The sequence below is a fragment of the Leptonotus elevatus genome, chromosome 1 (genome assembly GCF_054856555.1).
Source record: "Leptonotus elevatus isolate MCC_2025b chromosome 1, RoL_Lele_1.0, whole genome shotgun sequence".
Taxonomy (NCBI): domain Eukaryota; kingdom Metazoa; phylum Chordata; class Actinopteri; order Syngnathiformes; family Syngnathidae; genus Leptonotus; species Leptonotus elevatus.
The window spans coordinates 16009294-16027984 of NC_141239.1; the positions used below are offsets into that span (position 1 = coordinate 16009294).

An 18691-nucleotide genomic window follows, 5' to 3' on the forward strand; every position below is an offset into this window, starting at 1 on the left:
CCGCGCTTCGGCATTCACTGATTCATTTACTTGCCAATGTTTGGGGGCTCACTCATCATTTGCTGAACCCTCGCTTATATGTGGCATTTATCAATTTTGTATTTATTTTTTAATCACATTTCCTTTGGGATTTTATTTTCAGGGCAACTATAATCCATCCATTTCTTAACTGCTTGTCCTCACAAGAGTCGCGGGGGCCACTGGAGCCTATCCCAGGCGGCTTTGGGCAGAAGGTGGGGTACACCCTGAATTTGTTGCCAGCCAATCGCAGGCAACTATAATGAAAATCAATAATTTGCAGATTTTGTAGTATTTGAGTTTTATTTCACAGTTGTATTCTATTTAATGCATTTCACTAGGATTTGAAAAATCAAAATACACGGAAAAATGGAGGATAGGTTTTCAAACAAAAAAATTGTCAATAGTTGAATCCACAAATGCCGTACCGCAAATATGTGGGGTTCCCACTGTATTTAGAATGTTTACGTAAATTGTAGTGTATTATTCATCGGGAAAATGACGAGACAATTCAACTAAACACTTATTAGGAACACTCGTAAAACTCTGATTATTTCAGACTGTCCTTGAAGGCAACACTTGGCCTTGATGGATGAATGATAGATTTTTTTGTGTGTGTGCGATAAAAATTATTTCTGCCTCTTAAGAAAACACCAGACAAAAAGTTGACACAAATACAACCTTTACGCCCTTGCACCTTTATCCACATCCTCCTACATTCTCATCTATTTTCAACGAGGAAGTGCGAGAAGAACAGGACAAAATTTCTGAGGCGACATCCTGAAACAAGCCATGTCTCCCTCAGTCAACAGTATTACAGCTACTGTGACAAACTGGCCGTGTAAGTGTGTGTGTAGGTGCGGGGGTTAAATCTGGATTTGATCCTGCGCTAAAAGGACTGTTTGTTTTACGGCTGGCGAGCGCTCGCTTTAATCTGGCGCTTAGCCTTACACTCTTTATCCTCATCCTCATCCTGCCCTTCATCTCAATCCTATCATACACACGTACATGCGAGCACTCACACACACACACACACACACACGCACGCACGCACGCACGCACGCACGCACGCACGCACACACACACACACACACACACACACACACACACACACACACACACACACACACACACACACACACTTGTTTTTGTCACATAGTGGGGCCAACATTTTCGGCATTTCACAGAGTTGTGTGGCCCACCCGTCCATGTGGGGCCTCACAAGTTTCGACCTCTTTTTGAGGGTCAAGACTTGATTTTAGAGTTTAGGTTTGAATTTGGTTATGATTGAGGTTAGGGTAAGGAATAGGGGTAGGCGATCATTTTTGATGGTTGGGGTTAGGGGGAGTGGCTAGGAAATGCATTATGTCAATGAGACGGCCTCACAAAGATAGTAAAACAACTTTTGTGAGTGAGTGAGTGTGCTCGTGCGTGTGTGTGCATGTGTTGAAGAGGATGATGGTATTGCAGCAGATGAGGGTCACACTGAAACGGGTCTTAAGGGTCAAATCGAGTTAGTGTCTAAGCGGGATGGAGGCTTTATTTAGCGTGTGCGTGTGTGTGAAAATGCGACACTTGCATTTGACAGCTTGACTGTAAACTGAGTGCAGAAATCCTACATAAGAGAGATAACAATAGTCTAGGAGCACCATTTTTTGTCCGAGACGTCAGTTTCTGACTTGACCGATTTTTTAAATATATATATTTTTTAATGCAGGACAATTTGTTTTTTCAATAAGAAAAATGGCTTTTTTAAGAGTAAATTGCATAATTATGTCAAGGTAGCACTGTATATATATATATAGGTTATATTATAGACCATAATATATAGTGCATCCATGTGGTTGTGATACAGTCATCCATCTCCATCATGAAGACAAACGACAAAGAAGAAGCACTGGCGCCCGCAGGCCCTGTAAAGAAAGGAGTGAAAAATTAAGTCAATAAAAGGACAATAAAGAAAAAGACCTGCAGCATGTCACAATGAAGTGCAAGTGTGTGTGAGCATTTGTGTGTGTAACCTAAAAGCACTTGATGACGTCCTCAGAAGGTTACAAAGGCTCGCCGGTGGTTCAGGTGTCTCTCAGGGGACTCGTGTGGTCTCTTAAAGCTTCTGCTGCCAAACCTTTCGTCTCTTTTGTGTCCTGGCGGGACAAAAAAAAAAAGGAAAGGAAAAAAAGACATCCTCACAGAACCTGAGAGGCGCCGGGACAAAGAGGACCTTCCTTTATAGAAACCTCAAAATGTTTCTCTTTTAGGGGAAAAAAATTAAGGTTGGGACTTTAGGCAAAAAAAAAAATCCCTTAAGGAAGTAATGGAAAGAGAATGACTCTGTTTGAGGGTAAAAAAATCATTAGTGCAGCATTAATTTACATGTAATACAGACACACATCCCTTTTATGAGGAATTCAAATGACTAGTCTTTTTGGCTAATGAGCTAACTAGCTAGCATCCCGTTTGTGTCTTTGGCTAACAACAGCATAGCACTACTTTAAGGATAAAAATATAAGTGAATCTGAATTGCTTACAGATTCAGGTGTGACCATTTGAGGTGTAGTAGGCCTATAGCATAATGTTAGCATTAGCATACCTATCATATGCATATTATATAGCATATAGATAACACAAATATTGTTTACCTGAGCGCAAATGTGGAATCAAATGAGTACGTGTGCGACAGCATTCTATTGGAATTTTTAGCAATTAACTGCAAAACATAATTTTACACCTAATAAAATTTCTTACGCACCAGATATTATCATGTGGCTGACCACATAGCATTACATTAGCATTTTGAGCGAACTATAGCATAGCAGTATTTTTAGGAAGATAAATGCTGCCAAGCTTGGCACAGACAAATGTGTGTGCGTGTGTATGTGTGTGTTTTTGTCAGAGATTCAAATGACCACAAGGACAGCCGTGTGTGCGTGTAGACTATAGCATAACATGAACATTTTGTGCTAATAACATAGCATTACAGAACATTCAGTATGCCTGTGTTTGGAGGAAAGTGTTTTCTTTTTTGTTTTTAGCGGTAGCATTTTTGGCTAACAAGGGCATGACATTCTTTTATGCGACATAACCTTGCTGAGACCAAGGTATTCAAACTACTAAATGGACAACTGCATATCATTAACGTTAGTGTTATGAGCTAACATCCTAGCATAATCTATGTTAAAATGATCACGTTAGCCGGTGTGTGTTTGTGTGCGTGCTTTAAAAACAAGAAGCCACACTAGCGTGCGTTTGACATGTCTTTATTTGGCGGCCTGTTGGTTCACGTGGTCCATGAATCACAAACTGCTTCCCAGACAGGCCGCGCACAATTAACTGGTTTATTAAAACACCATCCAAATTACTGTACTGATTTGAGAACAGATAAAAAAAAAAAAAAACATGATTGAAAACCGATAAAACATTAAGGCTTGTTCTCTCTACCACGGTCACTGAGAATTTAGCGCAAAATTTGACAATGTATAAATAAATAACTGTTGCAATGTAAGGTGCTGGGTGTGTGTTTGTGTGTGTGCGTGTACGTGATCGTGGGCGTGTTTCAGGCTCATCAGGTTAGTAGCTCATCACAAAAAATAAATCACTAAATATGTAACAGAAGTAAAAATTATCACAATTTTAGTGTTCTTTTTCTGCATCCCACCTCTCCGAGTGATTGGCTTAATCACTTCCTGTCACACCAGCAAAAACAAAGATTATTTACAAAACAAAACAAAAAACTTGTTCTTTATCAAAGAGTTTGAGAATTCATGAAAATGGAGGTTAGCGTCATCAGATTTAAACAATCAGAGCTGTAGCGATATCGCGATTATGGTAAATGTCTAGAAATTAAAGTCTGAGGGGCTCGTCGTTTCTTGTTTTGTTTGCAGTTACCACGGCAACACGCCATTTACAACTTGAACAAAATAAGTCGGATCAAGGCGAAAGCTAGCTTAATGCCAACTGAAAGGAGACGATTTGTGCACATGGCGACATCATGATTATGGTTTTACAATTTCACGTCGCAGAAAAGTGTGACTCGTCTTGCTCTTTGATTGTGGTTCACATTACGATAAATCATTTTTGATACGAAATAGTTTGTGTCAAAGAGGAAGCTAGCTTTGCTATGCATGAAGTAAGATCAGGATTATGGTAAAGTGTCGATGGATTAACGTCTGAGGGGTCTTTTCGTAAAAAAAACTTTGATCGTGGTTACCAAGGCGATACAACCATCACAACTTCTCAAAATACGACAAATCAAAGGAGACGCTAGCCTCGCTAAACATCAAGCGACAGCGATTATGGTGACGTTTTTGCGATTTAATGGCTGTGGGGTCTTGGAACTGACTCGTCTCATTTTGATTGTGGTTACCAGGACGATACACACTTCAAAACTTCACGAAATAAATCAGATCAAAGCTAGCCTCGTTTTAGGTCCTTTTCATGAAAACTTAGAGGAAATAAGTTGGAAGCGGCATCGCGATTATGGTAGAGCTTTTTTACAATTCTCAGATCTTTGAAAAGACGCAGCATCTTCCTTCCTTTACAACAAAGCTCCTCCCACCCATCATGAGTGACCAATCAGGAAGCTTTTCACCTTAAGCTTAAAAATAAAAGTAACGTCCCCCTGGTGGTGCGTTCATAGAAGGCAGGGATTTTAACGTTTTCTTTTACACTTCACAAAGCAATGTGCTATTACAGTAAATGATACAAAATATTTGAAAAAAACAAGCAAACAAACAGTATTTTTTGCTTTAAATGTGTTTACGTTATACTAGCAATAGCAAATAAAGCTGTCGAGACCAGTGAGAAACATTTTCATTTCCAGTTAAAATAGTTTGCTAGCTTCAAAGACCATTTGGCCGCCGCCATCCGGAATTTGTTGGTCAAATGTTGTGTTAATGCTCAAAATTCTTTCCATCAGCGTCACTTTTTGAAGGATCAAAAGTCGCTCCTCAGGGGTTTGGGGGTGTGGGGATATTCGTGGGCGGTGTTCTACCTTCACACGCGTTGAAACATTTCAAACAGCTCCTTCATCCTTTTGTTTCACAAAGACGGCGACAGCATCAATGTCGCTGGTTTAGAAAATGCTAAATGCTTCTTCATTCAAGGCGCGGAACTGACAAAGCTGACGGAGGAGATGGAATAAAATGTAGTACAGGAAGTAGCCACATCACCAGTATAGTGAAATAAATATTTCTTATCTTATCTCGTTTTAAAGCCATTCATCCACTGGCCTGGCCACTCGGGGGAAGGTTTGGAGGAAAGTGGGGGGTTCGAGGGCAGGAGGAGGGGCCGGGGAGTCTATGTGAAGCTCTGGAGAGGCTGGCTGACCCGCATGCAAGCCCAGTAGAAGGCCCGTGCCAGGGTCACCAAAACCAGAAGCAGTAGAACGGCCCAAGAGGCGTAGATGCCAGGGTAGGTCTCAGCCTTCAGCCACGTGCCAGCCTGAAGAGATACGGGTGGCATGTCAGGAAGTTGCCCGTAGTGACTTGAAATTTAATAGCAACAGCTATCATGAGTTGACACACGAAAAAGTCAAAACAAGCTATGCCCAAAAACACACACAGGAAGTCTGCCATTTTGTTTCAAAGCTAAACTTAAAGTTAAAGCTACTGAACGTGGAATAGTCCATTTCGAATCGCTATTGCCACCTGCTGACAAAAAAAATTAACTGCACATACCGTTCTTCACATACACACCACGTGCACATGACGTCACGTCCGCAGACGGGGCGCGGGAAACTCTAACCTGAATCCAGTCTGAAAACTATTGGCCAGAGGCTTGCAGGAGTACCCATTGTGAACAGCTAAGGTGTTAATCTACTAATTAGAAGGCATTTCAGTCATATATGGTCAAATATAAAGCTTATTGTAAAGTTATTTTTGGTTAAAAAAAAAAAAAAGTTCCATATTGCAGCTTTAACTTTAAAACAAAATGGCAGACTTCCTGTGTGTTTTTGGGCATAACTTGTTTTGCTGTCATGTTAGAACGATTTCCAGGGGTCCTTCAAGGCAAAATGCCTTCTAGATAATTCATTGGACTGACATGAGAACTCAAAATTAATTATACATTTCCGTTGTGAGTAGACCCACAACATAGCATCAAAAACCCACACCTGAAAAAACACAACTATTGGCTATTTTCATCGGTCCTTCAACGCAAAAAGCCCTCAAAAGACTGTAATGGGTTGCCAGTATGATACCAAAAAAAACAATACGTTATATCTCATTTGTGAGCAAGGTTACAATAGTTAACAAAAACAAAATAAATAACTAAATTAGCACAAAAAAATGTGAAAAGCTTAAAAACAAAAACAAAAAGTATGTCTTATGTTAATAAAATAACAAACTGTTTTCATTACTTCATTAAGATGAAAGTCTTTGTCAAGTCATTTTAAATTGAGAACATTTAAATCCCTTTATTTATTTTGGTATTGCTGTACATCAGGAGTGCCGAAACCTTTTCTTCCGAAGGCCAAGAACAATCTGTAGTAAACTGACCACACTTAAGAACCATTAATGTGATCGGACTCTGATACTAAGCAGCAAGTGGATGAAACCACTCGTTTCTGAAACGGAATTATTTTGACCTCCACAGTGTTACAAACAGAAATTCTGTTACTATTTTTGAAATATATATATATATATATATATATATATATATATATATATATATATATATATATATATATATATATAAACAAAACAAAAACTAAATCTAATACTAAAATTATTATAAACGTGTCAAAACTCAAACGAAGCATTTAAAAACAGACAAAACAGCTCTAACAACTCATCAAATCTAACTGAATTTAAAAGACAAAACAAAATAAAAATTAACTGTAATGAAAAATCCAAAACTATTCTAACCCCGGTTGAGTAGAGCCACAAAATAAAAAATAAATAAAAATAAAAAAATCTGTAAAAACCCTATCTAAATCTAAAGCGGGCAGTTTAAAAAGCTGATTTTGTCTATTTCTATTGGCTTCTTCAAAACTAACTTGTCCTTGAGTTTGAGATTTTCCAAATTTTGCTGCATATTTCATTCCATGAGGGGCTCCGTAAAGTGATTTTGTCGAGCTCAAGTCTAATTAGACCGCCACTAGAATTCCACTTGATGATGAAACCAAGCGCAGGACATCTGTTGTGGATCTCATAGCAAGGATTACAGATGTTTTTAAAGCACATTTCTAAAAGAGTTGTGCAATCGGGAGCTGCATCAAGACAGAAGCATGGGCAGAATGCTAAAAACAACTCTGCAGTTTTGTGCTCCTTTAGCGCCCTCCAATGGCCATCAATAACAATGCGTTGAATTATTACCCATTTGTTGTTATAAATTTTTGTGGAGTCAAATCTAGATTGCACATTTAGCCACACCGTAAAATGTAAAATCACGTGTTTTGGCATTTATTTCAATCTTCTTCTTCTTCTTCTTTTTTTTTTAACACTGCCTGTAAAAGTCATTTTTGCACACACCAGGTTTTTTACAGCTACATCTGGTCTAAATCTGAGCAGATTAGAGACAATTTGAGAAAGGAAAAGTAAAATAAATAGTAATAAATAAAGTAGCATAAACGTTGGCATGACTGCACCATTTTACTCACAATCAGACCAGCAGTGGAGATACAGAACAGCAAGCAGAGCAGAAAACACCACAAACTCCGCCTCCTGGGATACCGCTGACCAATGGAGGAGCTGCAAGGTTGACAAAGAAGTTGAGGATGTTTGCAAAAATGATTCTCCCATTATTATTATTAAAAAAATATATATTGTTGTTGGACTAAGATGACAATAAAAGGATCATATCTCTGCAAAACAGCCATTTGGACGGCACACACAAAAAACAATATTGACAAGTTATTACATTAGGTCTGAAAATAATGTAATTTAACAGGGAAATGTCAGGTTTTGCATCAGGATAAGTGCAGCAAAACATCATGTAATGTTGGATTTATAAGCCCCTTCACTGGGATGCACATCATACACATTCATTGTATTATGTAAAAATACAAAATGTTAGATGAAAAAATACACAAATATTAGTTAAAAAATATTTCACAAAAATGGTAGGAAAAAATGCATATTAGACAAAACAAAATCCAAAATGAGAAAATACACAAACTATATTAGCAAAAGTTACAAAAATACTTGTAATAAATATTACATTTACAAAAATATATACCACAAATATTAAGCAAAATTACAAAAATGCTTGACAGAAAATAACTAAAATATTTAAAACATATATTAAAATGGGAAAATAAATATATAAAAAAATAGACAAAAATACTAGGGCAAAAATTAAAATACAAAACTAGACCAAAAACCCCCAAAAAAACATTAGGAAAAGGACTACAGTGGAACCTCGGAGTTTGAACATCTCTGAACTCGTACAAATCGGACTTCAACCAAAACATCTGAATAAAAAATGCCTCTGAGTTTGAACTCATTTTTGGAGTTTGAACAAACAAGCAAAGCAAACAAAGCCGAACATACCTTGAAAACGAGTAGCCGAGTGAAGCCGAGCGAATGGCAAATGCTCACATTGCGGTAGTTGAGACGATGCGCTTCTCATTACCAGTCAGATTGTGAATACTCCCGGAGGTGCTCCATACTCGCAAGTGCATTTTGATTTTTCCACGACAATTTTCTTCGCCATGGGCCCAAAGAAAGACAACAGTGCCAGTGGCCGCAAAGAAAAACATACAGTGCTACGAATCACAGTGGAATTAGGAAGGAGGACTATTTCTGTAAATACTGGCACGAGGACCCCCTTGGCTGTTCAACAACGTGCCTGACATTAAACAACGCACGCAAGGATCGCTTAGTAGTCTAACACTATGCCCAATGTAAAATACACAAACTCAGCACTGAACTAAAGCTAGCATTACCATAGCATTTATCATCACCTGATGCCATCACACCACAACAAAAAATGTAAGGTATTTTTATTGTTTAAATACTGTACGGTACTGTAAATGTAAAAAAACCCAAATAGAAATTCAAATAGGAATTTTCTGTTTTTGGAGCTTGGGAACGGATTAATTGCATTTACATTATTTCCTATGGGAATTTTTTTTTCGGAGGTTGAACAATTCTGACTTTGAATACTTCGCAGGAGGAACGAATTATGTTCAAACTCCAAGGTACCACTGTATAAGAAAAATATGAACAAGTTACACAAATACTTAAATATTATAATTTTAATACATAACTATTAAGAAAACATTTTGCAATAGTAAGGCAAAAACAAAGATATTTCCTGAAAAATATTAGAAAAAAAACAAAAAAAAAGAAAGAAAGAAATATACAAATATCACAAAAATACCTGATAAAAAGTAAAAAAAAATATTACAAAAAAAAAGCCAAAATAAAAATGATAATTACTCACACTTTCCTGCAATGCGGGCATCTGGCCAGCGTGCGGTCCGTGAACTCGGTCCACTGCAAGCACAAAACATTCTGACAATCAGTTTTTGTAGCGTGCTCAATCACGGACTGACTTTTCTTTTTCAAGTTGTTTTGAGTATACAAAGGCGCCTATGTCATAAGCCAAATAGCCTCCAGACTTTCTGTGTCAAGGGTGCTCGTCTTGCGTGAGTAATATGTAAACACTGATGAAAAAAAGGAGGCCAATAGTGACACCGAGCTTCGTTTCAGTTTGGATGAAGACAAATGCTCGTCTGTGTCCGTGGAAATGCTAGCCAGCGTTGGCTCGCTAATTACGCGGTGGAAAAAAAATTCCGCTCGGCAGCTTGACAGCCATTAAATTAAAGACGCCAGCAGCCACAGGGACAAGTGGACGATAAATTGCTGCGTAAACGAGAAGGAACGACGGTGTTTAGCCGACTTTGTGCTGCGGTAAAAATGAGAGCGTGCTGGAGGCGGTACGATTGTCAGCAGCAGGAACAGGTACACGCAGACATTCTTCTTCATATGTATGTGCAGCACAGACAAGTTTATCAGGCCATCGATGACAAGGAGAGAAGAGCTACAGCACCACGGGCACAGGTTAGTATTCGTGTTCCCTAACAGGACAGGTGGAGGCCCGCTGAATGCTAAATAAGCACCTCATTCAACGCTTTTTATTACCTCCACCAAGGCCGGAGTTACATTTACATCATCATTGTCTTTGCTAGCAATGCAACTAACACTGTTGAGCAGTTATATTTTGGTGTAAAGACATAAGCGCAATTATTACAATTACGTTAATCGCCTTTTTTATTTTTTTTTAAAAGCATGTTAATGTAATCCGTATTTTTCTCGTTTAAAATTTTTGTTGACGTTTTAAAAATCTTTTAAACGCCATTTTTCTCCAAATCCTATTAATTCCTTCATTTATGAATCCCATGCTATTTTTTAATAATTGTACCCATGTGTATTATTCCAAAAAGATTTCATTTTTATCATTAATATAAATGCATGGAAAAAATGGAGGCTTTTATTTTAAAACATACTATTTTTTGTAGACTTACATAAAAAAATTGACAAATATTTAAAATGTGATCATACAAAGATCAAGGTATACTTTTTTAATAAACAAATAAAATGATATTTTAAAATAATGTTATTTTTGTTTTTATTTGACAGAATTTAAATCATATATTTTAAAAGATTAACTTTTATTTTTATTCTAATTATTTTTTAATTATAATTATTATTTTTAGAAGTTTATTTGGAAAATGTTTAGAAGTTTATTTGGAACATGTATACAATAATGGAGGATATTTTATTATAAATACACTTGTAAAAAATAAAATCAATTAAAAAAACTATTTAAACAGAAACAAAAATGTACATCAAATGAAGCAACCAGAAAAAAAAAAAAAAATCAAACCAGTCATTGGTTGTAATTTAGACATACATGTTCGATGCTGTTGTTGCTAAAAGAGAAAAAAATAATACAAATAAATCGTACGAAGAAGACAACGACAACGACGAAGAAGAACTCCAGCTTGATCGGAGACTTTTGATGCTAAACTAACTAGCATAATGAGGACTAATGAATGGTAAGAGAGTCGACGGCCGGCATACCAGGAAGGTGTTGCTGCAATGTCCGCAGGAGACGCGGGCCCCGGCAGGCTGGGGGTCTGGACTGGCTGGACCGGGATGAACTGGACCCAGGTTGATTATCCGCTTACTGCAACCACACATACAGCAAAAAATACACAATAAGACACCACACAAAAAACAAAACTATTCCACTTGAGACTAGCTTAATGAGCAACTGGAACTGTGTGTGTGTGTAGTGTGTAAATGGAGTACCAGTACGGCCTGGGACACGCGATCCGCTGGGAGGTGACTTTGCAGATGAGCAGGCAGTTGCAGGGACAGCGAACGTACTTCTTCCCCGCCGGAGCGTTCTTGATGGGCTGCACAGAAAGGAATTCCTCACTTCACATGGACATCAGAGTCACAAGCGCCTTAGAAAACAGTACGAGAGAGTTGGAGGGGCAACGTTCGACCAGCTGAGCCATTCAATTGTTGAACATCTAAAATATTATTTTTACATTATGTGTCAAGAAAAAGCACATATTTTTTTTATTATTGGTGTAGACTCCAATGTCGCTCTTTTGTTGCTTTAGTCTTATAAAACAAACAAACAACAAAAGCCAGCAACAACTTGAACAATGCAATCATGTGAGCAGCTTCTCAGACAAAGTTTCAACAGCACGCTGCGGCTGCTGGATTTGCACAAAAGATCACACGCAAGTCATTTGCCTTCACCTGCAAGACCTTACTCTCACGACTACAATATTAGCCAGTATTGTAGATCTCCACCAAGGCAAAACAATTCTACTGCATTTTGTCAGAGTGTCTAGTGGCGTTTTCTTTTTATCATGTTTTTTTTTTAGATCTTTATTAGGACAAAGCCATTTCATTTGTACAATCTAACACCATTTTAAATCTGGTACAATTGGGCATTTAACTCTTTGACTGCCATAAACGTTATAAAACGTTTAGCATAAACCTAGGGAAGGGCGCCGAGGACGTTAAAAGACGTCCCCTATGTTTTTTTTTTTTTTTTTCAAAAACGGGTGCAGGAAAGCCTTGGGCAGCTGTGCTGAAAGTATCAGGCAGATCTGATTAGTCAAAGACTCGTTTTGGCCCCTAGAGGGCAGCGATGACTCTCTTTGCACAAGGTTGGATGGGCCGCCCACCGTGGGCGTCAGTAGAAGACGTGAGGCGGAGCTAGAGTGTTGAGGAGACATGGCTGAATAAGCCCACAATGGCTGCCCAAGCAACCGGTTGCAAGCAGCTCACGCTTGAGCATTTTTTTCAAAGACGGAAAGCATCAATCAATACTAAAAAGCGCATTGATGTCAACGATGATGATGACTCCTCTACGCCAAAGTTGGAAGCTTTGGCGTGACTGTTATGAACACGTAGTAAGCCTCACCGGCTAAGCGCGGCTAGCGCGGCTAGCGCTGCTAAGGCCGGAAAACGCGCACAATAGCCGGCCGGGTACTTCTACACAATTGGACATTCGATCGGGCGATGGAGAGTTGGCATCGACCAATGCAGATTGATGATGATGATGATGATGACTGCGAGTTTGACGCCAAAGTTGGAAGCCTGGACGTGTTTACGATCACGTAGTAAGCCTCACCGGCTAGCGCTGCTAACGCCGGAAAACGCGGAGCTGCACAAGCGGACATTCGATCGGACAATGAAGAGTACCCCGAGTCCAATGCATATTCATCGGAGGAGCGGGTACAGTCTGATCACGGAGAAGACACTGTTTCTGGACTACGATGCCACCATGAATGGAGTGGATAAAATGGATCAGAACATCTCCTACCGCCCGGTATAGCAACTGAAGGACGCGAGGAAGCGAGACGTAACACCACCGTAACGTAACCGTAGCATGATCCTGATATTAGACTTGATGACACACTGCAGTATATACTTGCTATTCCCCGGAAAAAAACGGCCGGCAAGAAAGTGGCGCACGCGAAGAGGCAATCTGTTGTGCAAATGCTGTTGCGTCTCTTTGCACGCAGGAGAGTGTTACAAAAAGAAAAACTGTCGTTGAAACATCCACATATTTGTAAATAGCACCACAGTTGCACACATTTGTAAATAGTTTGCCAAATTGTTGTCAAATTGTTACACTGTTGAATGTAAATAAACGTATTTTGCTATCAAAAAACACTTTTTCATTCTTGGTGGTAGTGTTTTATAGAAGTAAAGCACTATTTAGGTGTTTGTGGCATCATTCATGGACAAAAAGAAGTGTCAAATTCACTAGAATGCATGAAATAATATCGTTTCACTAAAAGCTTGATTTCTCCGTATTTTGGTCCAACACAGGCGAAATTGGGTCAAACTAACCATTTTCTATTGTTGATTACTAAAGAACGGAATAAGGTAGAAACAAACTCTTTTTTTCTGATGAAAGATGAAAGTCCAATCTTTCATTTGGTAGTACGTGTGTTTCCATAGTCCAAACAGAACATTTTCTGTGGACCTTGAAAATCAGTCAAAATGCTTAAATCGGCTGGCACTGACGGCATCCCTTTTCTGAAAACGTCTGGCAGTCAAAGAGTTAAAGGACATTCCCCCCCGAATATTTATAAATATTTTATATTTGTTTTATTTTTTAAGGGGAGGAATGGCAGGTCCACAAATAGCGGGGGTCGACTGTAAAGTAAATAAACAAGTTGTTTGTTCCATCGTCTGATCGAACTGGTGACCAGTTAGCATTTTTTTTTTTTACTCGCTGATTGGCTCCAAAATCCTTTGTTCATACATGAGATTTAAGAAATAATAATTTTAAAATACATAAAGGATCAATTACTGTACTTTTAAAAAAAATATTATTTTACTATGTTTCATTTTATTTACAATAAATTTAATTATTAAAAAAAAAAAAACGTTATTTAAAAACATTCATTTATTTTACTATTATTATTAACTAATTGTGTAAAATAAAAAATCAGTTCATTAAAATGTTAAATGGATCAGGTAAAATGTTTATTTTACTAACGTTTTTTTTAAATTTACTGTAAATTTAACCAAATCTCTTTAAAATGCTAAATGTATAATGGTTTAATATTTATAATTGATCAGTTACAATAAATTAACCATTTATTTGATGAATAAATTAAAAATAAAGAACAAATACATTTTTATAAATTATTTTTAGGAAAAATCTGCAACAAATGTTAATAGTTTTGCCTTTCGCTTTTTTCCTCCAGTGGCAGTGGATGAGTTAAGAATGTTGAAACACAACTTCAAGCATGTACATTTGAAGTGATACTTGACTCATTCAGCTATTTTCAGCAATAAAAAAATATATTAACGCATTTTGTCTAGAATTAATTTGATAACTTCATCAATTTTAATTTACAATTAATACCTTTAAAAACACATTTTGCCTTTTGCTGTGACATGACAGGTGCTCAGAGTTTTCTGGGTTTGGTCATGTAACGTTCGCAAACTGAGCCATGATTGGTCGTTAACTGCGCCCTGAACACACGTGATGTAATTTCCTTTAAGTGTCAAAATGTCTTTCTAAAGCTATTAACTGTACATGAAAAATAGTTATCAAATTAATTATAGACCAAATATTAACTTCTTACTGCTGAAAATGGCTGAACGAGTCAAGTATCCCTTTAAGGCTTTACGATGCCGACAGTCTAAGCCTGAATGGATTAATTGACTTTACGTTATTCTCAATGGAACAAATAAGACGTACCGTGGCCTCATTACACACACCACACTTGACCACGTGCTGGTGGATTTTTCCCTCCACCGAGATGAGACTCTGGCACACCCGGCAGCTGATGACGGGCGCGCTGCCGCTCTCGGGCGAGGTGAGAGGCGAGTACGGAGGCGGGTCCTCGCCCAGGAGCACCGACGGCTGCGTGGGGCTGGGAAAAGGTGGGAAGCCTGAATAGGGAGTTAAAAAAAAAAACACACACACAATGATGATAATAATACGAAACTACAGAAAGAGTCAATTGACACATATTCATTTAAAAATTAGTATCTATGTATTACAGAGTCAAAAACGTCATAAAACAGCTGATAGGAAAGTAGTAATTGGTTATTTTATGCATTGGACACCCACCAGCATTCTGACATTTCTGGTGCATTTTTCCTTTGTAAAATCACAACATACGGTAATTCTATTAATACAAATGTGGTTTTCAGAAAACATTGACTTTATTCTTTATTTTTGATCTTGTCAATACTTTTTTCTCTCTCTTATCTCATCTTCTCCTCAAAATATTTCAACTTCTTTCACAAAACACCACAACTTGGTTCTTGTCAAATTAAAAAATTATTCTCACAAATTAGGTATTTTTCTTGTAAAACTAGATATTTCTTACTATAAAATAAATTTCCACCTCATAATATTACAACCTACAGTATGCCTTGACATATAACTATTAACAACTTGGTTGCTCTAAAGTTAGAATTAATTTTCATAAAAATCAGACTTTGTTGTAAAACAAGGGTTTTCTTTGGTGAAATTACTTTTTTTTTTTTACTAACAATTTATTATGTTAAAACTTTGTCCCAGACAAATAACAAATGCATTCTTTTTAAACTTTCAAATTAGATTTTTGTTCTCGTAAAATCTCTCTTTCTTCACTTACATTTTCCCTTCACTTGAAATTGCAAAATCCACAATTTGATCTTTGGAGAAAAATAAAATAAATAATTCTCATAACATTTTGACTATATTATTTGACTAAATTACATAACAGTCAGTTTTTATCTGTCATAATATTGTAACTTTATTGTTGTTATACCACAACTTGGTTCTCATAAAATTCCTTATTCCAATAAAATGTATTCTTGTAAAAAATATGATTTGAGGGATTATTAATTATTCTGTCAAATAAAAAAAATCTCCATAATACTACGAATTATTTCTTGTAATTCCACACTTAAGTCTTGTAAAAATTCCGATAGAGGGGGTAGTAAACAAGAGTGACAAACAAGGGTTGGTAAACAGGACTGCAAGAAAAGAAAACAATTTCAGTTCCCATGACAAGTGACCTCTTTATGATTAACAAGCTAATAAGATTTGGTCTCGAGTTCTGCTTTCTGAAAGCAGCTTTTGCAAGGAAAACACTCCAGGAATGCTGGGAGGGAAATCCAACCCATCAAGCTGCACATGCTAAAAAATTATTATATATAATATTTCTTCATCTTATTCATTTGATTAAAATTGGTAAGTATTTGCGAAAAAGTAGACCATTTTTAAATATAATATTAAATATTACATGGACGGGACCCTTTTGAACCCAACGCCTCAGTTATCGACCCCTCATTGGCTACAGCTCTGCTCGGACCTACCGACAGGTGTTTCTCGTGCTGATAGCCATTGAAAAGGCGAATTAAACTTGATTCTGTTAGAACTGAGCGACGCTAAGCTGTTTAAATACGACCACAATGTTGCAAAAAGGTCGTAGCCAAGTCGCGTAGATGGCAAGCTGCGAAATTGACGTTTAACTAGCCTTCCAATGCAGCTTTAGGTCGGAAAACACTCTTGGGCTGCTGGGAGGGGGATACAACCAATGAGACTACCCGTATTTAACATGGTTGACTTCATATTATTGCTTTAGGTTTTTAATTTGTCTGAAAATAAGTAAATAGATGAGAAGACGAAGGTTTTAAGATTACACCAAGTTGACATCTGAACCCAACCCCTCCCTCATCGGCTTCTCACTGGCCAGAGCTCTGCTTAGACCCGCCCTGTACTGTACTGTCTTCCGATTGGCCGTGTGACATGTCAATCAAAACAGGTGTTTCTCCTTTTTGCTAACCAGTGAACCAGCACAATTAGCTTAATTGCGCTCGTAGAAAAAGACAGTGAGAATTTAAAGCCCAACAAGCATATTTTATATGAGTCGTAACATAACTGTGGTGATGATAAGTTGCCAATTTGACGTTTAGTGAGCATTTTTGGCCAGATAATAAGAGGTAGCTCGCGTGCTATTACAGCAGAGTGATTAGCTGGTTAGCTGTAGTGATGCGTTCAGGTCCTTGGAGAAAAATATAGTCAAAACAACATATTCAGTCTCCCCCGGGGACGACGTCGAGAGACAGCCGGCAACCGACGTCATTTCCCGGGATACAAACAAGCACGTCGAGCTGGTTCTCCGTCACTGTGACAGCGCCAGCTAGCTGTTAGCAACAGGCTAGTCGGGCGGAAGATGGTGAGCGCGAAGGCGGCGACGAGGCAACTGACTACTCACTCTGTGGCTTGCCGGACACACCGTAGGGCGCCGCACCCGGCGACAGGCCGCCGTTGCCGCTGCCGAGGGCGCCATCGCCCAGATCGGACAGGAGCGGGGACCTCTCGCCGTCCGCCATGCCGAGAGCGAGCGAAAGAGAGAGAGAGAGACTGGTACGAAGCGAGGGAGGGGAGAGAGAAGAGAGGAGCGCTTGCTACGCGAGTATGTTGTATTGTTGTGTCGGAAATGCGAGCGTCACGTGATCACGCGCCCGCTGCTGCGGTAACAACGCGTGCGCATGCGCACAACCATCACAACCAGTCCTACTTTTGTCAATGCTTTCATATTTAAATGACAAATAACAAATTTGCCATACAGCAAAGTTTCACCGGTGCTGTATAGTTTATCTAATATCCTCTAATCCTACGAGAGAGAAAAAACCCGTTTAATTTAAAAATCGTAGTCTTTCAAGAAAAAGTCATACTTTCGAGAAAAACAAATCGGATATTTCTAAGAACAAGGTGAAATATTTGATAATAGCTGTATAACTTTGAGATGCATGCATATAATTCTGGGAAGTAATACATTTCAGAAAAAAAGTTGCATGTTTAAGGAAAAGGTCGTTTTAAAATGTTTTAGAAAAGGTGATAGGTTGAAAACAAGTTGCATTTTTTTGTAGGAAAGCTTGTGTTTTTAGTTTCTGAAAAAAACATTTGCTTATTTTTCGATAAAGTTGTTTTTTGTTTTCGGAAAAAAATACAGATTTTTGACAAGTAATACATATTAGGGGGAAAATATATTTTACAAAAGTCACAGTTGAGAAAACAGTTGCATATTTTCCAGAAAAAGTCCAATTTGGAAGGGAAAAATGTTGCTTTTAGAAACAAATATTCAAATTTTAACAGATCATAAATTTGAGGGGGCGAGTTTAAAATATTCGGTATAACTATAAAAAAATGTTTTAAGGTTGAATATTTTCGAGAAAGGTTTTTCAAGTTTTAGAAAAAGTTATTTGAAAAAGCTAGAGTTTTAGAAAGAAGTCTTGTTTTTTTATATCAATCTTGGGGGGGGGGGCTTTCTATTTTTTATTTATTAAATCATATTTGACCTTTTTTAGGGAAAATATTTGAAAGAAAGTCATTAAAAAAGTTGCATATTTTGGCAAAAAATTAATTTTAGAAATTAGTTTGAGAGAGAAAAAATCAATTGACTTAATAATTAAACGGTTTTTTTTTCTACGTCTGCACATTCAAAATACTATAGTCCACTTTTGTATTAATTTACAAGACACTTGACGTGGGTTGCAGCCGTAACGTTTGTCCACGAGGTGGCTCTAAAGCACACAAAAAGTCACCCAAAAAAAGCATCCCTCTATCTTCTAAACTAGTGCTTGTAGAGTGAACTAGAGCCTATCCCATGACTTTTGGCGAGAGAAATGGGGTACATGCTGAACTGGTCACCCACCGATTGCAAATTGACATTGCC

At 37.8% G+C, this 18691-nt stretch overlaps 1 protein-coding gene across 1 annotated transcript; it reads right to left on the reverse strand.

Annotated features, from left to right (window-relative positions):
- Positions 1-3259: 3259 nt before the first annotated feature.
- pip4p1a (phosphatidylinositol-4,5-bisphosphate 4-phosphatase 1a) lies at positions 3260-17608 on the reverse strand. Its single transcript, XM_086077450.1, has 7 exons — positions 17228-17608; positions 14713-14906; positions 11277-11383; positions 11046-11151; positions 9403-9455; positions 7616-7706; positions 3260-5457 (listed from the first exon to the last, which is right to left on the reverse strand). Exons 1-7 carry the CDS (start codon positions 17343-17345, stop codon positions 5314-5316), a joined length of 813 nt encoding a protein of 270 aa, XP_085933576.1. The 5' UTR covers positions 17346-17608; the 3' UTR covers positions 3260-5313.
- Between the last annotated feature and the right edge of the window lie 1083 nt (positions 17609-18691).

Excerpts from the sequence above, each read along its gene's own strand:
- pip4p1a (XM_086077450.1), bottom strand. The coding sequence starts at position 17,345 with ATGGCGGACGGCGAGAGGTCCCCGCTCCTGTCCGATCTGGGCGATGGC. Across the intron at positions 14,907-17,227 it reads TGTGTCCGGCAAGCCACAGA|GCTTCCCACCTTTTCCCAGC; the intron begins GTGAGTAGTCAG and ends CTCCCTATTCAG. Across the intron at positions 11,384-14,712 it reads GTGTGTGTAATGAGGCCACG|CCCATCAAGAACGCTCCGGC; the intron begins GTACGTCTTATT and ends CTTTCTGTGCAG.